Source organism: Panthera onca, chromosome A2, assembly GCF_046562875.1.
Source record: "Panthera onca isolate mPanOnc1 chromosome A2, mPanOnc1 haplotype 2, whole genome shotgun sequence".
Taxonomy (NCBI): Eukaryota; Metazoa; Chordata; class Mammalia; order Carnivora; family Felidae; genus Panthera; species Panthera onca.
In genome coordinates, this window is record NC_138340.1 from 25,974,825 (window position 1) to 26,000,150 (window position 25,326).

General features: G+C 37.7%; 1 protein-coding gene across 35 annotated transcripts in view; it reads left to right on the top strand.

The window, feature by feature from the left end:
- Nucleotides 1-16,455, top strand: part of SLMAP (sarcolemma associated protein) — a 150,143-nt gene extending 133,688 nt beyond the window's left edge. For 20 of the 35 annotated variants that reach the window (XM_078442889.2, XM_078442907.2, XM_078442897.2 and 17 more), the window contains 5 exons: nt 2,029-2,349; nt 2,781-2,898; nt 6,339-6,510; nt 10,867-11,001; nt 14,549-16,455. In XM_078442889.2, the coding sequence (XP_078299015.1) occupies nt 2,029-2,349; nt 2,781-2,898; nt 6,339-6,510; nt 10,867-11,001; nt 14,549-14,641 (839 nt within the window). In that variant the 3' untranslated portion in view covers nt 14,642-16,455. Of the gene's footprint in view, nt 1-2,028; nt 2,350-2,780; nt 2,899-6,338; nt 6,511-10,866; nt 11,002-13,048; nt 13,139-14,548 lie in introns of all 35 variants that reach the window. The other 15 variants (XM_078442892.2, XM_078442893.2, XM_078442909.2 and 12 more) reach the window with 1 other exon arrangement.
- The last annotated feature ends 8,871 nt before the right edge of the window (nt 16,456-25,326 follow it).

Sequence of the window (25,326 nt, forward strand, 5' to 3'; positions counted from 1 at the left end):
TTTTTTTTTTTTTTTTTTTTTAAGAAGATACAAGAGAAGATCCCCTAGTACTCCAATAGTAGATACTTCGATTGGGAAGAACATAGGTGAAGACATGGGTTTGGCAAAACTGTCACTTTCAGGGTTATGTAGTGAGTTACTACACAGGGGGCCTTTGGACAGGACACCAATTTGAACTGCTCTGTGCATCAGCACTTCTAGCTTGATGACATCATTTCTAATACACATAACACACTTGAATTACAACAAAAATTATGTATCACATGGAAGAGCACAATGATCCCTGCCCTGCCTTCATTGGTAGAAGCTGTTCTTCATACCCACCATTTTGCTTTCTCTTTGTGTGGGCTATCCAGAAATGACCAGAAAGATCCCTGCCTGCCAAAGGTTTTCTTCTAACCAGAGTTCCTGGTACTGTTAGGTTCTAATTGTGAGAGCCCTAGAAGAAACCTTTCTTTCCCATCCTATTGTAAAATTCCTAAAGCAAAATTAATTTGTCTTCACTGTCAAAGAAAGAACTAATGTTATTTTAAAGTTTTAGTTTGAGATGTAGGGTCAGAAGAAATTAAATAGTCAAGCAATCTCAGTTCAGAAAAAAAAGGAAATCACTGTCTGAGGCCTGTGATATTTGCCCTAAAATATCCCTGAGAAAAAGCAGTCTTCTGGGTTTTATTTTTGAGTGGGAATTTGAGTTATTTAAAAATTTTTTTATTATGGTCAAGTTAGAATTTCTGGGATAGATTGTATATTTTTTTGAATAGAAAATTCTTTAAGCTCATTATAATTTAATGTTTTTATCCATTAGCTTATATAAATCTGATTTCAATTTATATTTCCATTCTGTACTGTATATGGGCAATTTTCCCTGAAGATTCTATAACTAGGGCTGCCTTTTGGCTTAAAGTTGTCTTACCTAGTCATCATTGGCACCCCCTAGTGCCAGTATGTGTATTTCATGACTTCATCCACAAGCGTATGGTCCTGTTCATCTCTGGCCATTATGTCTTTTCAGATTTTGAACCTGTTAACCTCTCAATGCTTCCTGCAAACTTTTTAAAAGGCCTAATTTTTTTTAATGCTTATTTATGGAGCAGCCTTACCCTTTCTCAGCCTTTCTTCTTAATTATTCTTCTTTTCTACCCTAAGGAATTTTTCTACCTATAGTTTTCTTGTGTTATAGTAACCAAGACTAGTTTTCTAGTTCTGAACCAAGTATTTTATACAGATTGTTTCCAGTTCAAGTCTTGAGGGAACAAGACTAAATCTTAAAAATACACCTCCTTGATTAGGCAGCATTCATTAATGTTGTCAGTTCATTAATTCAACCAATAATTCTTGTTTGTTTGCTAGTACTGAGGATAGAGTATGGAAGAGATGTACAGTCAGTGGAAAAGATAAACAGTAAGCAAATATATAATGTGATATCCAATAAAGGCAGAGTAGTAGGCTAGAGAATGAGAGGGCTATTTTTAGATAAGGCATCAGAGAAAGCTTCTTCAAGGAATTGATATTTGACAGAAAATTGAATCAAGAACATCAAACTAATGCATACCATCTGACCAAGAAATTCTGTGTTTAGGAATTCACTCTAAGAAAAAAATCAGGCTTGCGTTATAAGCAGTATTTTTTATAGTAATTAAAAACTGAACAGCCTAAAATATTTAAAATAAGGGATTAGTCAAAGAAGTCACAGTGTAACTTTTTTGTTATTAAATGATATTCATCGCCAATAGGATAGAGAACACCATATATGTTAGACTCCCTCTCTGTTTTTGCTTTTATATGTGTATAATTACATATAAAAAATCCAGAAGAATAAATACCAAATGTCAGAAGCAACTTTCTCTGTGTGAGAGAAATAAAAAGATCACTTTGGGTTTTTTACTCTCTGTATTTCTGTATTTTGACATTTCTGCATTAAACATGGATTGCTTGTATAGTTTGTGATAACTACAGTCTCATTTGGGCAGTTCATTTATTTGTAATTGCTTTGGACATAGAAAATGACAGATAAATATCCTTTTGTAGCCCAACTACAGAGGTTACACATCAATATTGAGAATCTCCGGGAGGAGAAGGACAGTGAAATCACAAGCACTCGAGATGAACTGCTTAGTGCCCGGGATGAAATTTTACTCCTTCATCAAGCAGCAGAAAAGGCTGCCTGTGAGCGGGACACTGACATTGCCTCATTACAAGAAGAGCTTAAGAAGGTGCGAGCTGAGCTTGAGCGGTGGCGGAAAGCAGCGTCTGAATATGAGAAAGAAATCACAAGTCTACAAAATAGTTTTCAGCTTCGATGTCAGCAGTGTGAGGACCAGCAGAGAGAGGAAGCAACAAGGCTACAAAGTGAGTACACGTATTTTACATAAAACTCTTAATTCTTGACAATGATAATTTGCACAAAATAACCATTTGGACCATTTTCTCTTTAGTCCAACAACTTGGACTAAAAACTATAAAGCGATGTTTTTATATTGGGGCTATAAAAATTCTTCAGGTCTGCAAGTTCTACAATAAATTGACATTTTTTACAATATTTTATTTAAATACTATTAGAATTATTTGCCATATAAAAGTGAATGGGAAGAAAATATTACTGAAGTTCAAGGTGATGGGACTTACCTGAGGTATAGATGCAAAATAAACAGGAATCAAAAAATAGCCATGTATTTGGTGGGGGGAAAGGTATGTTTTTCTCTGAAATATTTCCCTTATCCTCTGAATTATTATGGAAATTATGTTCCTATATTAATGAATACGTTTTGGGACTATTTTAGGTGAACTAGAGAAGTTGAGAAAGGAATGGAATGTATTGGAAACCGAATGCCATTCTCTAAAAAAGGAAAATGTTTTGTTATCATCAGAACTGCAGCGACAAGAAAAAGAATTGCACAAGTACGCAAGAACTCTTTTTTAGCTTCAAAATATTTCTTTATCTTAAATTTTCATCTAAATTAAATTTAAATTTTATACTTAAATACCTTTTGGGAGCAATGTTCAGCCAGACTCTTTTTGGCTATTTGACAAGTTATGCACACTAACTGAATACTTCAGCAGTGTTTTATTTTTACTTCTACCTTCATCCTACATGTCCTTTCCTTTTGGTGTACTCAAGGAATATATATTCATGGAATACAACTCCCCATACAAAGCCCTGAACAAGCAAACAGCAAAGATCTATAATCAGTGATTGAATTTGTCCTGTAAACTAAGTGATAAAAATTTCAAATACAAGTTGTTTTTCTTTCATACCAATGATCCCTTCTGTTAGTAAGGGTGATCAGAAGATTACTATAATAAAGAATTTGTAAGATTGAAAGATACAAATTCAGCTTTTGAATTTCACAGTTAGTTATATAAAGACTAATAATATATAAGATCAATTATGTCTTTCTAATATCCAGTACCTTACAAACAAACCAACGAAGGCAATAAATTTATTCCAGCAAATTTAGTGGACTCCTGCTTCCCCACCAACATTTGATGTATAGTTTAAAGTTAATTTCTTCCTGGGGCTCCTAGATGGCTCAGTCAGTTAAGCGTCTGACTTCCGCTCAGGTCATGATCTCACGGTTCGTGGGTTCGAGCCCTGTGTCAGGCTCTGTGCAGACAACTCAGAGCCTAGAGCCTGCTTAGGATTCTGTATCTCCCTCTCTCTCTATCCCTCCACCACTTGTGCTCTGGCTCTCATAAATGAATAAACATTTAAAAAAAATTAAAATCAATCTGTTAAAAATTTGATCCATTCCATATTTTTATTTAAACAATTTTATGTTCTAATTCAGAATGCGAAAGTAGTACATGTTTACTACATTAAAAAAATTTTAATGTTTATTTTTTGAGAGAGAGACAGACATAGAGTGCAAGTGGGGGAGGGGCAAGAGAGAGGGAGACACAGAATCTGAAGCAGGATCCAGGCTCCCAGCTGTCAGCACAGAGCCCAATGCAGGGCTTGAACCCACGAACCATGAGATCATGATTTGAGCTGAAGTTGGACGCTTAACCGGCTGAGCCACCCAGATGCCCCTGTACATGTTTATTATTGAAGTTACTCTTAATTAATCCATCTCCCTCCCCACAATACACCATAAATGGGAGTCCTTACTCTCCTGTTAACCTTGTGTTTATATCCTCAAGAGCATCAAGGTTAGCAAAAACTTAGTGATCAAGGTAAGTTCCCATAAAAATAAACTTTAGGGGAAAACAATAAAGAAAGGACTAGATATATCAGAAAATGGTAAGCCTCATCTGCTCATAAAGAGTAGCAATTGCAGTAGATTATACATTTTGAAAAATCAAGAACGATTGAAGGAACAAGATGTGTAGATTTATTCTGTAAGATGGCTTCTTACAATACCATGTGTTATCAATACTATAAAACTTCTTTCTCTTTCAGTGTCCTATCTTTCCAGTCTTTTGTACATCTATGCAATACACATTTATGTGTTATACTTTTTAAATGTTCAGAGATAATTAATAACAAAGAGTAAATATGTTTGTAACATCTAAAATTTTGTAAAAACAGTTCCAAAATCTGAACAGGACAAAATAAAGGCCCAGACACAACTATACACATGTGAATGTTTATGTATGTACCAACTGATGTTTGTGTTAACAGCACATTTGGGCAAGTTGTTTGGTATAAAGTGATTGTAAGGGAGGCAGACACGCTCAAATTCTTTATATTTGGAATCTTAGTGAATCCATTTAGTTTGGTATTCTATCATAAGCAAGAAATACTGATCTTTGGGGCTCCTGGGTGGCTCAGTTGGTTAAGCATCCAACTCTTGATCTCAATTCAGGTCCTGCCCCTGATGTTGGGTTCTACATTAGGAGTGAAGACTACTCAAAAAAAAAAGAAAAGAAAAGAGAAGAAATACTGATCTTTGATTACTAATATTGATTATCTGAAATTATTCCTGCTTTGGGATTATTGATATTTTAAAGATTTAAACTTGATCCCTCATTCTTAAGATGTAATTAATCGGAATCTGGCAGATTTTTAAGTGCTGTTTTTTAAATTACTTCAAATTTTGTTGAAGCATCGAAAAGCAACAAACTCCTTATGAGTTAGAAACATACATCTTATAAAAATATTAGGTCCCAGAAGGGTGGAATATATTATATCATTAGTCAAGGTTGTCTGCCTAAAGTCACAAACTATTTAAGACAAATTAATTCTGTTTCTTAAGCTTTTCTGGTTTAGTGGCCCTCTCAATTTATTTGGTAAGCCACCTCAGCATTTAAGGAGCATTTAGAAGTTAGACTTTCTTTACAGAGTCTTCTATGTCATTTAGTTCCTAGCTATATTGGACTGACGTCACACTCGCCCCTAAGAATTGGCCTGGCATACAGTCAGAATGGGATTTACGCTCCATAGTGCCTTGGTTAATAATATTGAGCCTGAATCTTATGATCCATTCTGAGAAGCATAAAACTGTCATTTTGAAAACTTTATTCTTCTTTAGCTATTTCTGTTGTAAATGGGAGCCACATTCTTTCAAACAGCTACACTATTTAGGTCTTTTGTTTTTTGTGATGCACAAGGAATTGAACAAAGAATTTCTGTTCATGCCTATCAAGCTGTTTTTGTAGTGTGTAAATTGGATTTTTTTACATCAAGTTATAAAAGTAATTATAGAATTTAAGCCGGAAAACAGCCTCCAAAATTATTGAGTTCAATCTTCTTATTTGACGATGGAGGGCACTGAGACTCTCCTTGTGTTATTTGTGTCTGTGTAACATGGTGCCTGGCACAGATCTAAGAGCTCAGGAAATGCTTGCTCAGAGAAGTAAACTGCACCAATTAAGTGACTTGCTCAACATCTTACAACTTAATAGTGGCAGAGCTAGGGTCTAGAACCCAGCCTCCTGGTTCTTTGTTTCATGCTTTCTCCCCAATTTGGTGTGTCTTTTTTCTTTACTTGAATTGACAGTGGCTCCTAAGCTTTAAGTTTCTATTTGTCCAGTACTTAAGTAAATAAATAGTTGAAAAGTGTGCTATTTTCCTGGGGAAGCCCCACACTGTATCTTTTCATAATACAATTAATATAACGTGATGTAACAAAACATGCAGTTAGTCACCTCCTACTTCTACTTTCAAGATTTCAGCCTCTGTGTATATTTGATAATCTGAAAATAGAACACAGCTTTAAACATGCAATTTTTTAGTGTATAATGCTTTTTATTTATTGAATGTATCTTATTATTTTTTATGTACTTTTTCCTCCTCTGAAATTTACTCCATCCCTCCTAGTGAAATGTATAAGAAATTGGACTTCCTGCTATGTCTAGTTTCTACATGAATTGAATAACTGTTAATATTTATGTTGCAGTTCTCAGAAGCAGAGTTTAGAGCTTACCAGTGATCTCAGCATCCTTCAGATGACTAGGAAAGAGCTTGAGAATCAAGTGGGATCTTTGAAAGAACAGCATCTTCGGGATTCAGCTGGTTTAAAAACTCTTCTCAGTAAGGCTGAAAACCAAGCAAAGGATGTACAGAAAGAGGTAAAGCGAAAAGACATTCTGAGCCCAATTATGGTTGGACTTAAAGCCAAAAGCAAATCAGATATTCATGCTAGTTAGAAATAAAGGGAAGCAGAAGTCCCATTACCTGTCACAAAGTTGATAATTGGAGCATCTCTGCCTGGTGATTTCTAGCTGTGTATCATGGTCCATATATAGAGAATTCATTAGTAGACTTTGGTCTCAAAAATACAAATATACAAAATTACATTAAAATTTTTTCTCTACCAGTTAGTTGACTTATATGAGAAGCCCTTTGTACCAGATTCCTCAATTCATTGTTTATCTTTCAAAGACAATATCATATTTAATTTGGAATACTTTTGGAAAACAAAGTGGGGCCTTACCATAATGCTGTCTAAACCCCTCAGTGAACCTGGCCTGAAAGTTACTTAAAATTCACCTCATAGCCAGCCAGCCAAACACAGATCCTGTGACCTTTTACTTTCTTCTCCCTCACCTCCACCCCTTTTTCCCCTTCTTCCCTTCTTCACAAATATGCATGCTCACTTTTCATATCATTTGGCCTAAAACCTTGACTTGATTTTGGAGTAGAGACCTCACCCAGCCTCTTTCTGAGCAAAACCTTGAAGTTGACAATGAGGCAATGAGAGCTACATTCAGTCTTGCTACCTTATCCTCCCTGCATTGAGTCCTGGCCAGCCCAGGGGACAGAGAAGGCTGGTGCATCTTGACGTATTGGTCAGGGCCCACCCCAGTTATAGACACTCTCTCTCTCTCTCTCTCTCTCTCTCTCTCTCTCTCTCTCTCTCTCTTCAATGTTTATTTATTTTTGAGAGAGACAGAGAGTGCATGCACGAGGTAGGGAGGGGCAGAGAGAGAGGGAGACACAGAATCTGAAACAGGATCCAGGCTCAGAGCTGTCAGCACAGAGCCCGATGCGGGGCTTGAACTCACGAGCCTTGAGATCATGACCTGAGCCAAAGTCAGACAGTTAACTGAGTGAGCCACCCAGGCGCCCCAGCTGTAGACTCTCTTAAGTGAAAGATTCATTATACAGAGAAGGAAGTTGAAGACAACTCTTTGTCTTTAATAACAAATTTTCCCAAAATTGTTTTTAGAAGATCTGTTTAATCCAGTTTTTCTTTGCACTTCCCTTTCCTTGTAGTATCCTGAAAGTGGACATGATTATTGTTCTTCTGTCTTCATGTTTGTTCTTAAAGAAAAAAAACTGTAACATTTTTTATTTACATGTGGCCATATTGATTTTGTAACATGTCGTTTTTATCTTCTTGCTAAGGATATGCGTTTTGGGAGAAATCTCATTTAGTTGGAACACAAATTTTGTGCCAAAGTAAATATCCTAGTATTTAATACTGTAAGCACTTTGTGCCCTTCCAGTCCATATGCCATAGTCCTTTCAAAATCTGGGAAGAATGCTGTGGTTGCAAGATGACTCTGTTGTATGTTATTATGAATGCACTGGCCGTTGTGTTGCATTATTTGTTTGCCTGTTTTTGGTCACTGAGCAATCAGTGAGAAATGCTTTAACTGCTTCCTCAAATGGCAGTGGCATGTTGTCACAGCATCTAAATTGTTGACAGCTCTGGATTGCATTAAATGCAGCGCATTTAAAAATATGTCTGAACTTGTCAATATGTTTCTTTTCTATTTTCTTGTTCAGTGTTTTCCATTGTGAAATGATGTGTAGTCATCACACTCCTTTGTAATGTAAAATTGCTTCTCTTTCTGTTTGTCCTGTCGTCAACTATTGGACACTAGTCTGTAACTAAAATGTTCTTTAATGAGATTCTTTTATCTGTGTAATCCACTGCAAATGAATTACTACTTTTTACTAATGCACATATATTCTCTTTCAACATTTCCCCTTTGTTCTCCTTTCTCTCATAGAATCATGCTTAATGTGCACAGTATCATGTATCTTCAGCACTGTAACAGGCTAAACTATTACAAGCTAAGCAAGCCAGATATGATTATTTTTATGAAGAAGAACCAAAGGTGTTGTTGGTAATATTGTGTGGTATTTCCCTCTTACTCAGAACTGAGCTCGTTTCTTACCTTCGAGTTAGAAAGCAAGATGGAGCAAAAATGATATCCAAGCCAGGTGTGAAACTAAGGCTGCAGAAGGTGACCTTTGTTCCAACAATTAAGTTTTTTTTTTGTTTGTTTTTTTTTTAATTTTTTTTTTCAACGTTTTTTATTTATTTTTGGGACAGAGAGAGACAGAGCATGAACGGGGGAGGGGCAGAGAGAGAGGGAGACACAGAATCAGAAACAGGCTCCAGGCTCCGAGCCATCAGCCCAGAGCCTGACGCGGGGCTCGAACTCACGGACCGCGAGATCGTGACCTGGCTGAAGTCGGACGCTTAACCGACTGCGCCACCCAGGCGCCCCCCAACAATTAAGTTTTATATACATGGCAACTTTTATTTGAACATTTAACCAAAAAGAAAGTACATAAGAAAGGAAATTTGAATCTTCAGTATTAAGAGGAAATAATGGTATATTATCTTTATATTTGATTAAAAGCATCTTTATACTTGAATTTAGTAGGGGTGTCTATAACTTAAGAATTCATAAAATGTTGAGTATACAAGTCAGTCGTGCAAAGACTGCCTCAGGAAAGTTGTTTGGCTTCACCACCTGGCTGTGGAGCAAGGGCCTGAGCCCTTGCACAGGCTGAAGGTAAACAGCAGGCACTCCCTGACTGGCTGCCTTCCTGTCACTCTGCTTCACACCCCCTGGAATGGAGAAATGATTAAGTGCTTTGGTGTAAAGGGCAAGCTGGATGTAAGAATAGTGGAAAAGGAACGTAAGGGAAAATTTAGGTCAGCAAAATCACTGTTAAGAATCAGGTCATTGAGAACTGATTATGTTCTAAAAGACTAGTCTAGGTATGCTAAATTTGCTTTGGCAGCCTGCCAGCAGCCTTCCGCCTTCTGGAAGGAAGTCCACAGACCCCACAAAAAAAGTTGTCATAAAGTCCATGAATCTTACTCCTTGGTTCATTGTCTGGCATACTACCTGGCCTTTTCTGGGAATGTTGTTAGGTAACAGGGAGTTCCCTTCACATTTTGCCTCCCTCTCTACACCCATATCTTTATTCCCATTTACTGGTGATCTCTCTGCTGACCCTAATCCCCCTGCTCTCACCTCTTCTGACTAATGTTTTTATACATTTGCATCCTGCTTCATATTTATCTTTGGAGTGCATAATGACGAGCTCCTAATTAATCACTCCAAAGTATTTGCATTATTCAGAAGTACCACGTAAAGGTGTCTTTTATTGAGAAATTTCTGGGATATAGGAGGAAAAAGGAGAAACCTTTCTGGTATGCTGGACCCATGGTATATTTATATTCTACTCAGCCATGTCTGTCTGTATTCCTTCTAAAACCTTCAGAGATGGGAGAGTGGGGCAATGGAGGCTGAGACAAAGCCATAACCAGCAGCAGAACGGTTTTTGTTCTGTGACTGGGAGCCCAGCTTTCATGTAAGATGCAGTATCTAGAAGTAGAACCAATCTAAAATTCTGGCCTCCTGGGCCATTTAAAGTAGGGGCAAACTATGCTGTGTCTTGCATTGACCTCACCAGTGTTCATAGGATACACAAGTCTGTCTGAACATTAAGTTATATTCAGTGAACTGGTTTTCAGAGCAGGAAGTGGCATGTTTCACTATAGAAAAGTATTTATCAGGAACAGCTTCTTAAAAATTATTTATTGATGCTTATAAGTTTTAGGTAGAAAGATAGAAATGCCTCAGTCATAGTGGTCAGTACTTTAGATCTATTTCTTTACTTTATTTGCCTAGAAATTCATTATCCAGAACACTTTAATACCCAGTGATGCTTGGGTAAAAGAAAGCCTGATGGGAGTTAATACTTTTTACTTCAAGACTAAAATAGCTTGGCTGACATTGGTTACCAGGATATAAACTCAGACTTCCTAATCTCACCATTTAATTAGCCTTCGGAGTTTTTCTTCACTTGCCTTTCTTTTGGCTCAGTTTGAAAATTACTTTACTTTTCTCCTCTAATTCACTTAATGGAAAGAGTGACCCTTTATATTAGAAACAGATGACACAATGGTGATTTCTCTCTCTCTCTCTCTCTCTCTCTCTCTCTCTTTTTTTTTTTTTTTTAAACTCCAGGGCCAGAAAGTTCTTACATAGAATAAAGTTAACATGAAAGACTTCCTATTATTAGTGCAAATGATTCTTATCCTCCTTAAAACAAAAAGGCTTGACTTTGGTGTTGCAGGTGGCTAAACAGGGTCTGGTATTAAGCCTGAAGAGAACCATAACTTCCTACCCATTTTAAGTTGAGTCTGCACACTCTTTTTTCTTTGCCTTTAGTATGAAAAGACACAGACTGTACTCTCAGAACTGAAGTTGAAGTTTGAAATGACTGAGCAGGAAAAACAATCAATCACAGATGAGCTCAAACAATGTAAAGACAACCTGAAGCTGCTCCGAGAGAAAGGAAATAATGTAAGTCTTTGCAAACTTGGCTTAGCTTTGACTGAGAGGCAGGTGAAAGCCCTGAGATAGAGTTTTCAGAGGACTTTATTACTGATTTGAGAAACTGAGGCCTGTAGTATGTAAACTAAGCTTTTCGTTATGAAATTCCATGATGGAATCATTGTACTCTCAAATTGTTGAGTAAAAATTTGCCCCTTTAACCTGTATCCCTACGAAAGCCTGAGGAATGCCTGGAGGAAGAGCCTTATTTGCAAGAAAATAATCTACCTAAGAACTGTCAGATTTTCCCCAGATGAATCTGAAGTTCTGTCACCAAGCCATCATCTGGCACTTCATTTCCCCTGCTGGGAAATGAAGCACTGTGCCACCAGGGACCCACCTAAGAAAGAGTAGTACATGTCGACTCCTCAGCACTTGGCTGTACCAAAAAATGGAGACCTAATTATGGTTTTCATTTTACACTAATAATGTTCTCACTAAGGCATATTCCCAAAAAGCTTGGCGTCTTTTTGACCTCCTATAAATATTAGGGAATATTTGGTGAGTTTCTGTAAAGCCGTGTGTGTGTGTGTGTGTGTGTGTGTGTGTGTGTGTGTGTGTGTGTCTGTGTGTGTCTGTGTGTGTGTGTGTGTGAGAGAGAGAGGGAGGGAGACAGAGAGAGAAATTGGAACGTTTTCACATAAATTGAGTTTAATATTAATTTGTTTTTCATTTACTAGAAAGGCAGATAGTCTTTAAAAAGATGTTATACTAAATATATGTTGTGTTATTATATGTTTCGGTGATCATTGCCTTTGTGGGACCTAACTGGTGGCTGTTCAGTGTAGTTGGTTGTGCTCTGACTTATTTCAAATCCCTGTCATGGCTTGGACACTGCACTGGTGTAAGCCACACCCTTCCTACAGAGGAAAACACTCTGCTTAATTTTGCCGCACAAGTACAAAAGAGTGATGTTGCATGGCCATTCAATTATGCAGTTGCACACAAAATGTTCATGAGTTGTGTCCAACTGTCCTTTGCTATTAGTTTTTTAGAATATAAAGTCTTGTTGCTTAGGCGGAAGCCTTTGAGAAGTTGATAAATTGGGAATGGAGGCTTTATGCTAAGCAAAATTGATTGCATTTATTTTGAAAATGTAGATTACAGACCTCTTCTGAAATCAGATCATAATGGTTTGGTTATTTCTCTCTTTTGTGTTAAATCATATCTTTCTGAATTTGGAATTTCAGTCCACCTTCTACTAAATTAACCTACGAAGACATCTAGCATAATCAGAATGGATACCCCTGTACTGTTTAGAACCTTTTCAAAAGTAACCTGGCTTTTATTATTTATAGTTGTATCAATAATTTGCCTAAAAGGTGAATTTCCTTTTTTTTATCATATTAGACTTATGATAATAAAGTTTTCTCTGCAATAAAACTCATTGCAGTAACTCCATCCAATTTTAAAAATTAATTCTATTCTGGTAACATAACTGAAAGCCTTGAGACTCAACTGCCTGTCTTTATATATCAAATGTTTATCACACATTGTGTCAGATCTCTTGCTCAGTTTAGGAAGGATACATCACAGGGCATTTATTTTTAAGCTTGAAAGCAATACCATCTCAGGCAAGCGAGTTTTGGTTTTAAAAAAAGGTTTTGATGGAGGGATAAAATAAACTTTAGCCACTTCCAAGGGACTACATTGTCAAATAATGGATTCCAAATACGGAACAAAAAGAATGTACTGTCAAGCAGAGCGTTGGTCGCTGAAGTGTCGCCGTGGCTCTGTCTTAACATGCTACATTTCATTAGCGTGTTAGGGGCACCCACAGTGCCCATTGCTCCCAGATGTCCCTTTAAACTGGTGGTTACATACCGCAGTCCGTCATTCTGGATTGTATTAGATGTCTTTAAAATGTTTGAAATCAGTTCAAAACCTGAGTGCTATTACTTCTGTTACCTCAGTCTTCCTACCCTCCTTCCCACCTCCCGGGGTCTAAATCATCTTATCTGATTTTTTTTTTTTTTTTATAGCATAAAATGATTTTAATATCCCTTCCCTTCTTTAGCCTTCCATATTACAACCCGTCCCAGCCGTATTCATCGGCCTATTCCTGGCTTTCCTGTTTTGGTGTTTCGGTCCATTGTGGTAGAGAAAGGTACAAGCACTACTGTTGAGTCCTTGTCTGTTTGTCCCCGTCACCTGTTTGTGCCATATTTGTAATATAGTGCATGGCAGAATCACACAGGTATTTTGTTACCTGAAGCAAGCCCTTCATTTAGTATGCCATGTATTGTGTCATACAAATGAACTGAACAATCAACTAATCACATAACATTTTGTCTTGTTTCCTTTGTAGTGATGCTAACCATGAATTAATTCCAACCTAACCAGTTGTTAATGTGCTGCCTTTAACCGAGTCTTTGTCTCTAGCAAACCGGAATACACTATGAATTGTTGCAATATTAGCACCCCCCTTCCCAATTACGTTTAATCAGATTTGAATGAGAAATGAAGCGTTTGCCTCTTTGAAGTTTTCAGCCAGCTTTCTTCCCCCTCCTCCTTTCCCTCTTCTTTTCTGTAGTGTAGAATTTCTTCATTTCAACCCTTTGCCTGTATTTATACTGTGGCTATGAAGATGAAAAAGGATGAGATTAGCATAATGGACCAGTGGCTCATGATCTCAACCCCAGTGTGCATTTACTTATGCGAGTATAAACCTCCCCGTATCTTTCTGAGCCCTGATCTGCAACATCAGAATATTTCTTTAAAAGCCAACTTTCCCAGTGAGACTCTTAGAACATGAGTGGAAAATAGAGCTATCAACCAGAGCACAGTGATCTTATAAAGCCCTCCAAAAGCTAACAGGGAACAGCCCGCCCATGCTTGCCTGCAACAGGCATGCGTGTTAGTAGATCATATGAGATAATCATGTGACATTACTGCACTGGACATGGTTTTTACCAAAAGTATCAAAGAGACAGTGTCCTAATAGCTCTTCCCCATCTTGAACCCCATCTGATCTTGTCTTCTGTGGTTTCAAATTAGAGGATCAAAGCTTAGACCATTTTCTTTCTATCACCTTACCCACCAGCTCCTTCTGTAAAACTATCCCCACATAGAAATCTGGTTTTAATCAAGAAATAAACATTAAAAAGCGAAGAAGAAGAAATAAACATTTTAAGCAGACATATATTCCAGGCATCTGTGTACATCAGTTAGTTGCAATATTTGGACACTGGAGTAAATAAAGCAGGCTGAGCCCACAGGGTTTCTTAGGGGTCACTGTTAGGTTTCAACTGTAACAAAATTGAAAACTGCTCAAGACTTTCCTGAGCTATACGTGGCTTCCACATAATGGTCCTCTAAAAGCGTTCCTGCTATAATGGTTCTCCTCACACCTGACTCCCTCACCTGTTTTCTTCTCTTTTTAAAATTTATTCTTATGCAAAGATAAGGTTTTTCTAATATTCTGTTAAGTATTCAGGACTCTCTGGAACCAAGGGGTTAGTAGGTATGAAAAGAGAGGGAAGAATGTGATATTGACTCTCGGTTTCTTTCCACACAGAAACCCTGGCCCTGGATGCCCATGTTGGCTGCCCTGGTTGCGGTGACAGCCATCGTGCTGTACGTGCCAGGTCTGGCCAGAGCTTCTCCATGAGAGCGTTTCTTGAGTCCGTACACCGTCCTCCCTTTAGAAGCTGGCATCACACTCATGCTGGGGACAAACAGAACCATTTTCTTCCTTTTTACCTCTTAAGACAGCAGAAGTGCAAGAATACAGCTGTAGGGTCATTGCTTTAACTTATATAAAATGTATCTATCTATAAAGAGGATATAAAATTGTGACTTTATTCTACTGTAAGCAATAATTTGCTTGCAATTTTTCATGTAATTTTTAAATTAGTATGTTGAGATTCTGAATATTATGGTGGCCTAAAGTAGGCTTCTTGGTACACCAAATTATTTATAACATTAAATTTATGGGTATTTTACTCTGAATTCTAATGGCCAGATAATTCATTTTTCTGATTCGATAACTACCCAAACCAAACAACCAACACATACATGGGAAGAGAGGCCCTGTGTGCTCAGTGCCTATCAGTTTGAAATATATACACATATATATATATTTTTTACATATTTACGCCATTTTTACTTGTTATAAAACCACTGAGCTATTGGGAACAAGACTTAGAGACAACTATTTGCGTGGATTTTCTTTCTTTCTTTCTTTTTCTTTCTTTTTTTTTTTTTTTAAGAAGAAATACACTTGGAAAATATTCTGTTCTAGTGATAATTTGGGGAATATGTGCACGCTTGTTCAGCCTTAATGTGACTTGACGATGTGGAGGACATCAACTTTGAAAAACTTTCCATGAGAGTGTGTATTTTCTTGAGCAAACTGAAGTATTTCTGGGAGCAAAAACAGTAATTCTACAATTTCAGTGCAGTAAACCAAACTGTTGAGTCAATTGGAATGCAATTTATTAAACCTCATGTATTTAAAGAGATATTTTCTTTAAAAGCCAAGTTACTTTCTCATATACAGCATTTTAGGAAGCATGATTTTTTTTTCTATCATCTCTTCCTCCAAGCATGTTTAATTGAAGAAAGAATTAATATCTCTTTAGATAAGCTTTTACTGACTTAATTTGGTTATGATATTTCAAAGCTAATTCATGTTCACGGTGAGCTGTTGTTACCTACCAACAGATTTCCTGGTCGGGTATGCAAATGGTTATTTTCTTTTTACTGTTGTTAATTGGGACATTCTGTTTACGAGAAGCATTATTCCCAAGATTAGTAGTGTTCCATGCACAGTGAAGCACCTAAAAACACTGCTTGATGTTATAAATTTAAAACACAGAAGTGAAAGTTTAGCTATGGTTTTGTGCGGCACCACAGTTATGTCAATAAAATTTATTTAGGTCATAGAATATCCTAAAGTATCACCTAGTTAAATTTTTCAGTCAGCGCAACTGGGAGGGAATGTCAGTGAATTGGCTCGAATGTTCTGTGGCCATCCACAGGCCTAGCCAAGTGTTGAAATAGAAGTTTAGGATATAATTTGCCTTGTGATGTTTGGCAGTCGTTGTTTATACTTTAAAGGTTATATTTTAAGCTATTTGGGATTTGCTGTTGGGAGTATCACTAGATTTATGGAGGAATTAGTCACCAATGACTTGTAGAAAATGCTGTCATATAGTTCATTTCATCATTTTCTGTTGCAGGAAGCCACTCCACCACAGAATGCTAATATGCCAGTGGTACCCAGTACCTCTTGTATATAGGTTATTGCAAATATTGTTCTGAAATGCTTAACTTCAGAATTACATTTTTTAAAGTAAATAATTGTTTTAAATCTATTTTGTAAAGATATAAAGTACAATAGAATTTCTGGAGTACAGATTAAACTATTTGCACTAACACACGTGATGTGCATGATTTAATAAAATAACTTTACTCTCCCTATGCATTTTTGAGTTGGATATCATTGAAATTCTTAGTGTTGACTCTACTGTTAGATTGTTAATAGTCGTTTCTTGAAATGACTCTTTATGCACCGTAATATATATTTGGTGTTCTTCAGGGGTTAAAAGAAAACACTGAGCTGTTGCCTTCAAGTTTTATTAGCCTTTTATTTAACTTGCTGCTCTAATTTTTCCCCTTTTACTATGGTTATTGTTAAAACGTGACTCACTTGCCAGACAAGTCTCTTTAAATGTAAAGTCTAGTATCAATATTTACTTTATTCAAATTGAATTAATGGGTTTTTGTAGTTACTGCCAGTTTTTCTTAAGAATATGAATGAGCCTATTCATAAGCAATACCTCCAGTTTCGTTCAGTTCACTTCCAGGTTAAATAAAGAATAGGATTGTTCACTGGTAGTGATCGTCATTAAGAAATGTTAATCGTAGTAGTTAAGATTGAACAACCCTGTAATGATACATTGAAGAATTACTCAGAGGTGCTACATGGCTGGCTCAGAAAAGGAAAGGAATGTGGCTGGTGAAGCTAAACAGATCCTTATTGGCATCCTGGCTCTGCCTTTTATCAGCTCTGCTGCCTTGGGCAAATCACTTATCTTCTCCGAGCCTCTATTTCCTTGTGTATAAAATGGAGAGAATAATATCTATGTGTTTAGTGGTAGTATGAAAATTAAAAAGATGATACACGTGAAGTGTCATCCAAGTGGTAAATGAGAGTTTATGAGAATGTCACACTGGAAAAGCTGCCAATATGTAAGTTTTAAGTGAACCAGTCAACTATTTAAATGAATTGACCCAACTATTGAGACTTTCTGTGCATGTGAACGAGATGTAACTGCAGCGTTAGGAATCCTGAGAAAGTGGCATCACCTAGCTCTGTGTGTCCCCTTCATGGTTTTGTCTTTGGGAAGTAATATGCTTAGTTTGATAATGAGCCAAAGCTTACAACAGTTTGGAATTCCTGTTGCAACTGCCTTCAGAGCCACGTTGAGTCACATGTGAAAACCTGTCACACTGCTGAATAGTCAGAGGCTTGCAACTAAAAATAGTATCGCCTCCCTTGATCTCTGACTGTAATCACCAGATTCTACCCCAGCTGACTCTTGGCTCCTTCCAGTGGCTATATCTACTGTCAAAAGATGGAGATCTGCTACATACAAACTACCTACAAATCAACTTTGTTACAAATGTACAGCCTTGTTTCAAAAAATTCACTTCTGGAAGTTCTGAGAACATAATATGTGTGCACTAAATGGTAATTACCAGGACATTTAATGTAGCTTTTTTTTTTTTTTTTTTGGGTAATAGTGATGGGTAAATAACCTAAATATCCAGGAGTGGGTCATTGGTTAAATAAATTGATATTGCCACCCAATAGATTACTGTGCTTGCAAAGTATATGAGAAGATACTCATACTATATTAAGGTAAAAGCGAGAAGTTACCAGTGTGGAATAAAGCTGGTTTTATAAAGAAACAATGTAGGCAGATAGGATATGTTCATAGAGGACTCAGATTTACACTCAAGCTAAGTAGTGGTTTTGTCAGTATGATTGTGGGTAGGTTATCTTCTCCTTTTATGATTTCTGATTTGTTTTTAGTGTCAAATATATATTACTTTTGTGAATTTTTAAAAAGCTATATTTGGTTTTGCTTTAAATTAGAAACAAAAAGAATTCTCCAGAATTCCAAATTGGTTTTCATAATTGAATAACTAACTTATCAAAGTACCTACATTTAAAGGAACTAATGTTCATTTGCACTTATGAATTCTGGTGTATTCATTTCAAAATTAGTCATACAATTTTAAACATGCTTTGTGCATGCGTGTATGTAGAATGCTGGAAGAGGCCTTAGCTAGCCATCCATTTTCGCCTTTTTGCCTATCTGGGGAAAAAAATCCAGAGAATTTTTGACTCCAAGTCAGAGTAATTGTTACAGAGTTGTGAATCAAGAGGATTACTTCTTTTTTTGCTACTCCATTTTGTATCTCCAGACTTTGATGGTTTTATATCCATTCATTTAGCAAATATTTATTGAGTGACTAGAATGAGGCACTCTGCTAGGTCCTGACATTACTCAGCCTCTCTCATCACAAAGCTTTTGGGGTAGAGGGGAAATAAAGGCAAGGAAGTCAGCGTTTACAATACCATTCACTAGAGGAAGATGTAGGAGCCGGTGGGACCGTTGAGGAGGTCCTCGCACATTTCCTATCACTTTCAGCCACCCAAGCCAGAGACATCTGGCTATGGAGCCAAAGGTGAGTTTCCCTTCTAGGAAGTCAGGGTAACAGGACTGGTTTTTCTCGAAGTACCTGGCTTTGCAAAACCATTAAGATCTGAGACTGATTTTCCTAGAAAAGACATTGTGATTGGAAAGCATTTTTACTTTCCTGGAATTTTGCCCTGTTAAATGGTCTGAACTCTACCTTCCAAGTAACAGGTTAGGGTTAAGTGTTGTCGTTTTTTTAATATAAAGGTTTTTTTAACGTTTATTTATTTTCAGACAATGAGGAGGCACATGAACAGGGTAGGGGCAGAGAGAGAGAGGGAGAGAATTCCAAGCAGGCTCTCTGCTGTCAGTGCAGAGCCTGACACAGGCTCCAACCCATAAACCGTGAGATCATGACCTGAGCCCAAATCAAGAGTCGGATGCTTAACTTACTGAGCCAAGCAGGCTCCCCGCCCTCCCCCCCCCCCCCGCCCCTGCTTTTTTTTTTAAAGCCTGTGAAGTATCATAACCAGACAGGTTCTTTGAAAGTAATCTTCCATGAATGGGCTGGGGCATGGATTGGATGGAGGCACTAATCAATAATCCCTTGCACATGGCAGCACATGTTCACCATATCTTACTGCATGTGTTTACAGTGTTTACAGTGCTACTCATTCAGGAGATTAAGCAGCTCTATATTTCTTCCTAAAGATTAAGCATGTTTCAGCCCAGATCTTGTAATACATAATTTACTACCCCTATCATGCAAGGACACTGAGATCAAGCCTATGAAAAAGACAAGAACATTGAAAATAAGTGAAAAGCCGAAGGGACTGGGGGTGGGGGTGGGGGAGTAAAAGAACTTTTGCTGGTTGTGCTTCTTCCACTGGCTCAGACACTCTTCACTTCATCTTTTCATTCTGGCCTCTTGAATTGGCCCAAGTACATCTAGGTAGCCAGACTTCATTTAGCAGAGATTAAAACCTTCACTCAGTGAAATCACAGCCCACAGGGGATTTTTTCTTTGTTTTTTGTTTTTTATCCTGAATTCTTATGTGTGTAGTCATCCCATCATCTTGTTCCACATAGAATTTGAAGCAGGCACACCTGCTTGAACAGCATACCTGCCCTCTTAAATGGCAGGGATCCATTTCTGTGAGGCTGGGAACACTTCCTGGTGCCAGGCTGGCTCTTCAAGCAGCCAGGGAAGGAGCACCAAAGGCATTAAAAACCTCAGCCATTTCCACTCCTTGAATCCCAGGTTTCTGCCATATATTACTTCACTATTTATCACATCTTTGCATAGTTATGCCATTGTGATTTTGGTTGAAAACTTGCTCTGAGGTAATTAGCCTATGCTTTTTTGACCACTCCCATCGCACAGTGCCCCCCACCCCCTCCCCACCATGTACTCCTTAACTAAGTGTAAAGAGTTAACGTGGATATTTTTGATCAAATTTTTATTCCCCTTATAAAGTCAGTATATATAAAACTGATCACCTTTGCTTCTACAAACTAAATTTGGTATCATTTTAAAGTTGGACATTGTAACTTTGCACTTCTTGTAGATAATCACATTTTTAAAAAATCGATGACTGGAGCTGTGGGAGCCAGCACTTTCTAGGGGGCACCTCTACACCTCCCCACAGCCCCATTTCCCTCTTAGTTGATCCTAACACACCAGATGTTTTTTTCTTATCAGTGCTTCAGCATGTACATGTTTTAATCCATGCAACACCAGCTAAATATTTAAGCCCTAATGTTGGACAATGGTCTGATTTTCATCAATACCATATTTAAGTTTCAAGCAGTTTGAGATGGATGTTCAAATTGTACCTGTGGGTCAATGCTGCACTCCATTTGAATGTTTGTGCCCAACACAGGAGCCTGTCCCTGACCCTCCCAGGCAGAGGTGGGCACTTCTTCCTGGACTCCTCCTTTGTACCTTTTGTACCATGCCTTGCTTCATATTCTTATCTGTTTACATGCCTGCCTTTCCTGTTGGGTCTAGACCTCTTTGACAGCAGAGGCCAGTTTTTATTTATTTGCAAATCCCTGGTGTCCAGCACCATGTCTGTGTCTTTAGGGGAGTTCAATAAACATTTGATGCAAAAAAAAAAAAAAAAACCCACAAAAACAAACCCATGAGATGTTTATCCTGTCATTTTCTCGGAACATTTCTCTCTCTTTCTCTCTCTCTGCAACTATAAAATGGTTTACTTTACAAGGTCATTTGTAGGATTTCTGACTGCAGAAATAAACTAAAGTGATAGGTAAGAGTTTCCACACCAAAAGGATCACTCCAAATACTACATAGCCAGCATATCTGATGTGATTCTTCAAATCCATTTGTCTGATACATTGTACAAGTTGTAATCAAAGGAACGGACCTTTTTGCTCTGAGAAAATGATATGATGAATAGGTCCATTATATCTTAGAGAATCCATGAATCCATTTGTTAAGTCATGCAACTTTAGAAAAAAGAAAAGCTTTATATATATATATATATATTTTTAATGTTTATTTTTGAGAGAGAGAGCATGAGTGAGGGAGGGACAGAGAGAGAGTGAGACACGAGGATCCAAAGCAGGCTTGGTGCTGAGAGCACAGAGCCCAATGCTGGACTCGAACTCACTCAAGAACTCATGAGATCATGACCTGAGCTGAAGTTGGGACACTCAACCGACTGAGACACACAGGCACCTGAGAAAAGCTTTCTATTTTAAATTAGGTGGTGGGCAAATTACATACGTGTTGCGTCCACATAAAGCCCTTATTTTCGGTGAAGTTGATGAAGTGCCCTGATAGCACCTGGAGAAAATAGTACCTTCTATGTGCTCAAGTTATCTGTCTTTGAATACTTAAAATAACATTTGTTTTTCTGGTCTCAAAATCTATTTGTTTGTTAAGCATTGTCCTATAACAAATTAGCCCCAAATTTATCAGCTTAAATAGCAGACATTTATTTACTTTTTTTATTTTTTAAAGATTTATTAAAAAAAATTTTATTTTAGAAACCATGCACAAGTGGGGGAGAGGGGCAGAGGGAGGGAGGGAAGGGGGGAGAGAGAGGGAGAGGGAGAGAGAGAGGGAATCTTAAGCAGGCTCCACACTCAGTGCAGAGCCTGACACAGGCCCTGATCCCATGACCCTGGGATCACGACCTGAGCCAGACACTCAACCAACTGAGCCACCAAGGCACCCCAAAATAGCAAATTTTCTTATCAGTTTCTGAGGACCCAGGAGCTGGACGGTTCTGGACCAGGGTCTCATGAAGTTGCAATCAAGCTGGGCCTGGAGGATTCCTTTCTAAGCTCATTCAGGTGGCTGTTAGCCTAGGGCTTCAGTTCCTCACCATAGGGCCACTCAGACACAGCAGCTGGCTTTTCCCCAGAACAAGTGATAGAAGTCTTTTGAATCTCTAAAGTGACACACCATCACTCTGCTATATTTGGTTGGTTACACAGACTAACCCAGTTACAGTTTGGGAGGGTTAATCAAGGGCATGGATACTAAGAAGCAGCAGGGGTCACTGGGAGCCAGTTTGGAGACTGATTCCTCACCTAATTTCTCGTTAGGAAACCTAGATTGTTAGCAGACTTTATGAAATGCATCAAAACAGACAAATTAAGAAGGCTTTTATAAGAACTACATCTTTCCCTCATTACATTGATTTTATTGATTCTAAATGAGTTGTAGAAAGTCCAAAACAAGACAGCACTTAGGAAATGCATTTCTTTGAGTGATGAATTCTCAAGCTTGTGCTTCCTCAAGGTAACTGTCATACCTGTAAGCTAAGTTCAGAAGCTTTTATCAAGATTTCTCAAAATAGATATTTTAAAACTAACTATGTCCATCTTCAACCATTATGTGAAAAACTAAGGGAATCGGTTTTAATGGTAACTCTGGGCTGGGTACAGCTCTCATAGCTTACCCCTCCTTCCCTACGCTGTAATTGCTTTTTCCTTCTTTGCCTTCCACCACTAGACTCCTGGGGCTTAACTCACTTCGGTGCATTTAGAGCTTAGTACAGTGCCTAGCACATATTCAATACCCAACAAATACTCATTGGATAAAGGAAGTAGAAATCGTCTTAAGGTGGACTTGAAACACTACTTTCTAGTTGTTAGTGGTAGTCACTGGTGGATAGTATGATGGTGTGCTCACGGATCTGGAATGAAATCGATTAGTCCCAGCAAACATTCTCTTGCCATGGATGTAAATTTGACGGTAGAGGAAGTCTTTGTTTTTTACAGATTTTTGGCCTTATTTAAAGTATACACAAAAACTCCAATGAGAAAAGCTGGGCCTAGTTTTGATCAATTACCAAGTAGAAAGGTACTGAATAAGCATTTATTCAATAATAAATGCTTTGTCTCAAGGTTTTAAGGTGGCCTACACAAATACCTAAAATATAGCATAGCATGGTTGAAACGATGGGGGAGAGGGAAAGAAGAAAATAAGAATGAGGATATAAAATTGACTGAAAACTGAGAGGGAAAAAACTCAAGGTTTAAAAAAAAAAAGGCATGGTATGGTCCACTCAATTTTGCTGTGAACCTAAAATTGCCCTAGAAAATAGTCTTTTAAAAAAAATGTATGCTATATGATATAGGAAGTCCTGAGTATCTTCTTTTCAAAAGTATTCAAAGTAGAAGAAAGAGATTAACACCATTTGTCAAAACTGGAAAGGGTAATGGGGATTCGTTATACTATTTGCTCTACTTTTATATATGTTTGAAATTTCCCACAATAGTCTATTTTTTTAATGTTTATTTGTTTATTTTTCAGAGAGACAGAGACAGAATGCTAGTGGGTTAGGGGCAGAGAGAGAGGGAGACACAGAATGTGAAGCAGGCTCCAGGCTCCAGCTGTCAGCACAGAGCCCGATGCGGGGCTCGAACTCACGAGCTGTGAGATCATGAGCTGAGCTGGAAGTCAGACGCTCAACCTACTGAGCCACCCAGGTGCCCCTCCCACAATAGTTTTTTAAGTGTGTTTTAAAATGTACAGCAATCACACTTTTTTTAAGTAGCATTTTTATTCGAGTGGGCATTTTTAGTATTTTTATTCAAGTCAAGAATTGGACATAATACTAATTCTTACCAAAATCCTTGACATCATATTAGCTAATCGTATCCAGGATAAGAATGCAATATAGGGGCCAGAAAGGAAAACACAAATATGTCATTCTCAGGTCTTTTAATGATTTATACAGAAAACTTAAAGACATGAATGATTAGGACTTAAAAGAATTGAATAAAGGTGGCTCAGTGTAAGATAAGCATACAAATATCACTAGTGTTGCTAAATGCCAGTAACAACTAGTTTTACAATATAACAGAAAAACAGGGCCTATGTATGATAACATCAGAAACTACGAACTACCTGGAATAAAGCTTTGAATCAATAGACAAATATGCTATGATCATGAAGGGGCAAGGCTCAGTATCTTAAAGATGTCAATTCTCCCAAAATTAATTTATAAATGTAATTCCAATGTGATTTTTCTTTGACAGCATACATAAAGAACTGATATATTTATGAGGAAATTTAAAGTTTCAACAATTACCAAGTACTTCTGCAAAAGAGAAGGGACAGACTTTGCTCCATCAAATTTCAAGGCTTCTAAGAAAGCTATAATGATTTAGCATATAATATTATATGCTAATATTAAAGCAGAGATAGAGACAGATATCCACATACAGCAGAACAAAAGAGCTCAGAAATAAAGCCACTGTGGAATCTTGGTATGTTGTAATATAGGTCTCATTGCATTATAAATCATGGAGAAATAATGAACAATAATGAACAGTTTGAGGACAGTTGGTTTTCTGTATAGAAAAAAAAAAAAACAATCTGCACACACACACACACACACACACACACACAAAACAAATGTGTAGGCGCGTGTGTGGCTCAGCTGGTTGAGCCTCGGGCTCTTCATTTTGGCTCAGGTCCTGGTCCCAGGGTGGTGGGATCGTCGGACGCTATGCTGAGCGTGAAGCCTGCTTAAGATTCTCTCCTTCCCTCTGTTCCCCGGCCCCCCCAAGCGGTCTGCTAAAATAAAAAAAATAGGGGTGCCTGGGAGGCTCAGTCAGTTAAGCGTACAACTTCAGCTCAGGTCATGATTTCACGGTTTGTGAGTTCAAGCTCCACGTCAGGCTCTGTGCCGACAGCTTGGAACCCGCTTTGGATCCTCTGTCCCTCTCTCTGCCACTGAACACTCTGAGTGTTCACTCAATGTCTCTTTCTCTCTCAAAAATAAACATTAAATAATAAAATAAAAAATAATAAAAATTTTAGTCCGAGAAAGACAAATACATGACTTCACTCTAATGAGGAATTTAAGATACAAAACAGATGAACACAGGGGAAGCAACAGTAATATAAAAACAGGGAGGAGGACAAAACATAAAAGACTCTTAAATATGGAGAACAAACAGAGGGTTGCTGGAGGGGTTGTGGGAGGGGCCATGGGCTAAAATAGGTAAGGGGCTTTAGGGAATCTACTCCTGAAATCATTGTTGCAACATGTGCTAACTTGGCAATAAATAAATTAAAAATAAAAATTTAAGATAATTAACATCAAGTAAATTAAAGACAAATTATTAGTGAAAAAAGAGGGTGGGACAAGTAATT